At 35.7% G+C, this 7500-nt stretch overlaps 1 protein-coding gene across 1 annotated transcript in view; it reads left to right on the plus strand.

Annotated features, from left to right (window-relative positions):
* Positions 1–7500, plus strand: part of LOC125043169 (ATPase family protein 2 homolog) — a 12680-nt gene that overhangs the window by 1935 nt on the left and 3245 nt on the right. Inside the window, exons 2-8 of the mRNA XM_047639161.1 lie at positions 705–845; positions 1122–1337; positions 2008–2193; positions 2515–3399; positions 3894–4086; positions 4408–4525; positions 6849–7130. Coding sequence (XP_047495117.1) covers positions 710–845; positions 1122–1337; positions 2008–2193; positions 2515–3399; positions 3894–4086; positions 4408–4525; positions 6849–7130 — 2016 coding nt within the window. The 5' untranslated portion in view covers positions 705–709. The remainder of the gene's footprint in view (positions 1–704; positions 846–1121; positions 1338–2007; positions 2194–2514; positions 3400–3893; positions 4087–4407; positions 4526–6848; positions 7131–7500) is intronic.

Consider the following 7500-nt stretch of genomic DNA (forward strand, 5'->3'; position numbering starts at 1 on the left):
TATATATAGATATATATATGTATATTTATATATATGTATATATATAAATATATATATATATATATATATATATATATATATATATATATAAATATATATATATTGTATTATATTATATAATATTATATATATATGTATATATATTTATATATATGTATACATATATATGTATATATATGTACATATATATGTATATATATTTATATATATGTATACATACATATGTATATATATGTACATATATATGTATATATATGTATATATATGTACATATATATGTATATATATGTATATATACATACATGAATATATGTACATATATATATATATGTATATATGTGCAAAAATATATATATATGTGTATATTATACATATATATGTATATATATGTATATATATGTATATATATACATACATGAATATATGTACGTATATATATGTATATATGTGCATAAATATATGTATATATATAATATATAATATATAATATATATATAAATATATAAATATATAAATATATAAATATATAAATATATAGATATATAAATATATAAATATATAAATATATAAATATATAAATATATAAATATTATATATATATATATATATATATATATATATATATATATATATATATATGATATATGTATATAAGTAGTTTGTGACACAGTGGAAAGAGATTTACCTTCCCATTCTCCTTTCAGAGAAGATGAGCAAGTTACCCAATAATGCTTATCTCCCTTGTATGAAATGTGATGCTTGGGTTCCTGGTTATGCAGAGGAGATTCATATGGTAGAATGCCATCACCTCAGACTGTCTCGGTTTTCTCATCCCTACATCAGAGGTGAGGTGACTGTTTATGATTATTGAAAGTAGTTTTATGTATTGAGAAACTTGTTATAGTAATTGTTAATGCTGAGAACTTTATAATTTTGTGATAACTTTGTGTTAGTTGAAGTCTTTTAAAAGAAATAAAAATTTTGAATTTTATTAGTGTTACTATTTTTTACAGATGAGACAGGTCATACCTTTCATTGAACATTATTCTTATATTGGTATAACAGTAAATTGATCTTGAAATTCGTGCACATTTTACCCACTTTTTGTCTGTGTTTGAAAGGGTCGTCAATGCATGCAGAACCTTTGCTCATGTCAGACCCTGAGGCATTGGATGGAAGCAAGTCAAAGGAAGACGAAGCCAGTAAAAGAAAGCAGCAGGATTTAAAAAAGCAAGATGACTCTGTCAGAGGAACCAAGAAGAAAGATAAGAGAGGCCACAATCATACAGAAAAGAAATTGGTGTCTGAGACTATCAAGTGCAAGTTCGAAGAGCCAGGTTAGGAATAAAGAAAATTATTATTTCTGTGACATTGATATGTTATCAAATGCAGATATTTTCAGGAACATTTTCATAAACTTCTGACATGACCACAGCTAGATACATTAGTCCTAAAGTACAAGAAATCAATGAATAGTTTATACTTCTGAAAGTGGACATGTTATTATAGAATATATCAACCAAATATGATCATCATTTAAGAAACAATAATCATATATATTTTGTAAATACATTTACCATGCTTTGAATGGAAAGTGAAATGGAAATGTAAAGTTTATTCTTGATATCTGTTGCATAGGGTTAGATTATTAACTTCAGCCGGCAAACACTCATGGATGGTATAACCTAGAAGGATAATTTTGGTCAAATGAAAGAAAGTTAATGCTTGGTGTGCATGCAAAGCTGTCTGGTATAAAGTAACACTTGTCTTTTCTGGTTATTGTATCATAGGGGGGGATCATGGTGATATGAGAATAAGTGTTGCCAGCAACAATGATGCCACATAAATTGTTTTATTTCAGAGACTGTGACCTTCAAATGTAGAAAAAATAAGAAATTTGTAAAATGAAAATGGTTTCACATGGTCCACATAAATTGATAATTAAAGGGTTGATACAAATGATATTTATGATGTCATAGATATTTCCAACTTTTTTCTGTATTTCAGAATGGCTTAAGAAGATCTTTCCAAGCTTCCATTACCAAATAGTTTTGTTGAATGAAAGAGATTTGATTCGCTGCAATATAAGTGCTTATAATCCTGTGGAACTGGAGTTTGATGGCACCTCTTGTGCCTTTCTTGCTGTGCCAGATGAAAATGTGCAGATAGGATGCATAGTTTTGCATAAACTTGGTGAGTTGAGCATCTGAGCTGATGGCCAAAGATATACCTCATACCTTAACTCCTGTATTGAACCATACTATATTTACAGATATTACTGTCATATTAAGATTAACTTATGTGAATGTGTATGTTTAATGGAATAATGCAGTAAAGCTTTCAGTGCTGAGATTAGAACGAACCTTTATCTCATTACCCAGGGAGTAATGAGATAAAATATTTAATGTTACATGATAGTGTAGTGCATTATCATATATTCTATTCTAATGAGATATAGTGTAATAGTAAAAATATATGTAAAGCCCTATTATTGATATGAATCTTTACTTTCAGGTTGTGAAGTTTATTTTCCTTCCCTGAAATCAACTACTTTGGTACTAGTGAAAAGAATCGCCAGTGTTGAAGTTGCTAAAGAAGTGATTTTCAGTTCGTGTAAGACTCAGAATAAAAGAGAACGACATTTGATTGAGGAACAAATTAAGCATCAGTTATTTAGTACTTGTCCCTTGGGGTCAGAGTTCACGTTGAAAATTGGAAGTAAAGTACATCTTCACGCACTGAAAAGAGCAGACCAAGTGTTCCAGGTTTCAAATTACGTGCTTCCAGTAAATGAGATCAGTGATCCAAATAGCATATCGGAAGTACTAGCAGATCGTTTGCAAGATATGAGCTTAAATAGTTGTTCAAGTAATGATTCTGTGTTTGATAAGAGTTCAACTGTTCCTTCACAACTATTAACTTTAGATGAATACAAATGCTCTGATAGCTCTGCTCTAGCTTCTGATTTATCAAAACTTCGACTTTCAAGCGATGACACAGGTGCTGGTTTTGTCACAATTGATGAGTATCATGAAGGCAATTCTGTTGAAGAGTCCAAGGATTTTGATTCTGGAATTGTCACTTCAACACCCAATAAAAAATCAAATGCAACCTTGCACAAGTCCTTGCTCGCAGCAAGAATGAGGGAGAAAATCATTACATCTGGAGAATCAGATGAGGGAATCAAGCAGTGGAAAGAAGTAGATACTAGTTTGCAAAAGCACTGGATCAGAGTTGGAAGAGATACAAAAATCACTATACAAAGCATAGATGAAGCTAATACCAAAAGTCAAAATGAAGAAGAAAAAGACTATAATGAAAATGTTTATTACAAGAGCCATGCTTATGAAATGCTTCTGAAAATTATGGAAAATAAATTCAAGGATATGGGAACAATGGGTAAGTTTCAGAGGATTTATATTGTTAGAAGCAATGTTAAGAATTCTTGAATGATTAACCTAGAAAGAGTAGTAGGCTCTTAGAATGAAAAAGGCTGTCTACCACCTTTGGAAAGAAATATTTTTTTGTGTGTTTCTTACCTTTCATAGGTCATTAGTAATGAATATATTATTGGTATATGGAAGCATTTTTAAAAATCTGATAGACTATGAATTATCAAATCTTTCTACTTGAAGTAGATGAGATTATGGATTTTCACTGTTGTTGAGAAACTGCAGCACAGAAAATGTTTTTGTCCATGAGGCTCTGTAGCATAAAACTTTGAAATACTGTGCATCCCAAACCTCTCTAAATCAAATATTCAGAAGGATTGATGTTATGAACATTCAGAGTGTTTGTTATAGACATTACTGTTGTTTAAATTATGAGTGAAGTAATGTACTGTATAAGCACAAAATGTTAGATGTGTCCTGAATGTATTTTTATTCTTCCAGGTAATCCTCTCCTGGGTGGCTGGACTGGGGTATTGATCCACGGTCCCCCCGGTACAGGTAAGACCCTCATGGTGAATCAGGCGGCAGCTGAGATGAATGTTCCTGTGATTTCTCTAACCTCAGCAGATGTGACAAAGTCCTCAGCAAGTGGCAGTGAAGAGGTTTATCAGAAGTTTAGATTTGCATGTGACAGGTAGAGTCCTTTTATAATTATTGATTTAGACAATTATTTTTAGGAAATGCAAGAGAATTTATTGGTGAATAATTGTTTTATTTTGAATTAACTGGGTTTCATGCCTTGTGTGTTTTTCCGTAAATTTTCCATTATTTACAAGTGTTGGGGAGTCACAATATTATAAACTATTATATTATTATATTAAAATACTAGTAGGTTATTAAGGTGATATATTTAACTAGCATATGGTAGTTCTGAACACTTTTTTCATAGACTATTACAAAAGAGGTGAGATAGTTAAACAGATTAATTTTGAAATGTGTTTTCATTTCCTGGCAGTTCCCCATCAGTCTTATTTATGGATGAAGTGGACAGTCTGTGTCCTGCTGGGAATCAGAAATCAGTCAGCGGGAATGATGTATTGGCTGCTGTCATCCGCGGCATCCACATAGTGCAGGTAAGAGCATCAGGGATATGGTATTAGATATCTGGAGAACAGATGATTGTTCATAGTAGATGTGGTTAATGTATAGGTATTCTTGACTCATATGTTCAGCAAATATAAACTCTGGAGAGAGGGGATACTGCTTCTCTCACCCAGCAAGTGAGATGGGCTGTTGGGACGCAGGATGGGAACAGGAGTTACTCATTCCACCTGCGCCCTGGGAGGTGCCAACCCAGAGTGAGGCCTGTGGGGTAAAACCCAAGGGAACCCCACAGGTAGACATTGGGCTCCACAGCCTACCACCCTTTATATGGGGCAACTTCAGTGTGGCATTCAGATGTGATCAGTCTGTCGATCCACATGGCTTGAGAGCTAATCTCATTAGCGGGAACAGCCTCCTTATCCAGGATTTTGCTAGATCCCAGAGATTGAGGATTTCTGGCTCCTGGTATTAGCGCTCCAACCTGCATCACTGGAGATGGTATAGTGATATGGGTACTGTGGCAATGGAGTTAAACCACATGCTTGTTTGCACTTACTGGAGAATCCCCCTAAACTGCAGGATTTGCCGGAGTGCTTAGTTCTGTGATATTGACCATAGACTGGATGTGGCTGCCCTTAGGGTCCATTTCAAAACTCTTTGTCTCTCCAGTGGCCACTCAAGGGTGTTTCACTTGGACAGATTGATAGAGAAGGAGTGTACCGGAGGTTCATCATGGCAGTATCTGAATGGTTCACAAAGCTCAAAAACCTGATGGACTCAGTATTGCTTTAATTAAGTGTGAAACACTCCACGCAGTGCAGGAGTCCATTGCCTAATGCCCGAGGGCAAAGCAGAATATTATCTCATTGGAGACATTGGAGGCCACAGATGCATGTTGTATGGCTCAATTGAATGGCATTCCATGGTGTACAGAGCTCAGACACTGCTGAGATGGGACAAAGAACAATTAATCAGGAATCTTGCTGAGGGGGTTGAAGGCCATTTCTTAGTAAATGACCTTCGTTCTGCCTACCAAGCCTTGAGAAAATGGAACTCCAAGCCCTCCTTGTAGATGACTGCAGACCACTCAATGGATGGACAGATCATCTAAGATCATATTTGGGTTCGTAAAAGTTGGGCTGAGTACTCTGAGCAGCTGTACCAGATAGCCCCTCCAGCAGTTGGTGTGCCGGAGGAACTTTCTACCGAAATTGAAATTAGGGAGGTGATCTCTAAACTGAAGGGTGGGAAAGCCTCAGGTACATATGATATCCCTGCTGAACTACTAAAGGCTTGGGGTGACCTATTGCATGAAATTTGCATACGGTCTTGGCTGCCATCTGGCAGCTTGGTTCCATTCCCCAGACCTGTTTAGGGTTATCCCTCTCTGGGAAGGGAAAGGAAAATGTTGGAACTAGCAACAAGTGTGGCATCATACTGCTCACTATGCCAGGCAAGGTTTCACTCCTGGCAAGTCCACAATTAGACCGATCCTAGCCCTTTGAGTCATTGTGGAACACCATTGTGAGTTTAGTTGTGGGCTGCTTACAGACCTCAAGGATTTCTGACATGAATTATTGGTTTAATAGCAAGCTTATACTGGTACTGAAAGTGCTGTAAAGTGTGGTGGGGGCCTGTTGAGCTACTTCCCTGTTAACTCAGGAGTAAGCATGGCTGTATCCTTGCACCAACACGTTTCAACACTTGTATGGACTGGATAATGGGTAGAGCTACTATCCAAAGTCCAAGATTTTGAGGGCCTGTTAGAGGAACCTGTTTAGTCAATACATGCTTACAGTGAGGGCATTGAAGTTACAGAGAGCTTTACATGATAGCACAGTCCATGTCTCTGGGTGTCAAACCAGGAAGACAGTAGATGGAGAAGGACCTCCATCTACCTCTATGCAGAAGGACCAAGCTAAGTGTCTTTAATGCCTTGATACTGCCAGTTTTGTTCTATGGAAGTGAAACCTGGACATTGGCTAATGCCTTGGAGTCTTGTCTTGATGCCTTTTGTAACAAGGCCTTATACTGGATCATGGGGTACAGTTGGTAGGACCATGTGTCCAACCAATGGCTACACTGTGAGACTGGCATGAGACCTGTTACTTGCATTATCTGAGACTGATAACTCAGGCTATATGGGTACTAAGCTCATTTCCCTTTGTGACTGAGGGCCTGCCTGGAGGCTTTCCATGAGAGACCCCTGTTGATGGAAGTTGGTGATAACATATTTCTGGATCACTATGCTTCTCCTTAATTGTATTCATAAAGTTACAAAAATTTTAACCATTTTTGCAAATATTACAGATACATATATTCTTTATCTATATGATGATTTATATTTTCCAGGATAGCTGTAAACCTGTCTTGCTGATAGGTGCCACAAGTCGCCCAGATGCAGTTGCACCAAAGTTACAGAGTCCAGGAAGATTAGACAGGCAATTGCTTGTACCACTTCCAGATGCTCACCAAAGGGCCTTCATTCTCCAGAAACTGCTGTCCTCTCAGAGCCATAGGCTACAGCAAAAAGAAATACTTGATATAGCAAAACAGGCATATGGATTTTCTGGAGCTGACCTGGATGTTTTGATAAAAAGTTCCTGGTTACACACTACTGAAAGAATAGTAAAGGTAATTTTAGAGAAGGTGCAATTAAAGATTTTGCATACTTCCAAAGACAGGGTGAGGGATAATTTAAAATAAAAAAGAATGTTTATGTGATGTGCTGGGTAATTTCTTTTGGTATAGTATGGAAACTTAAGAAAGGGTGATATAGAAGAAAATTATTTCTTTGGCAAAATTCCTTTTTCTCTGTTACTGCCTATTTCAACAAGGAAGGAGGGCTAGCGTATCACAAACATGCTCAAAGAACTCACCATTATTTATTTCTTCATTTGAGGCAATATCTGCCTGTGAAAATGCATACTGGATATCAGTCTCAGTCAATTTTTTTTTTTTTACATGTATAGATACACAAAGGAAAGAGTCATTAGTGTAAAGC

This window comes from Penaeus chinensis, chromosome 33 (assembly GCF_019202785.1).
Source record: "Penaeus chinensis breed Huanghai No. 1 chromosome 33, ASM1920278v2, whole genome shotgun sequence".
Lineage (NCBI taxonomy): Eukaryota > Metazoa > Arthropoda > Malacostraca > Decapoda > Penaeidae > Penaeus > Penaeus chinensis.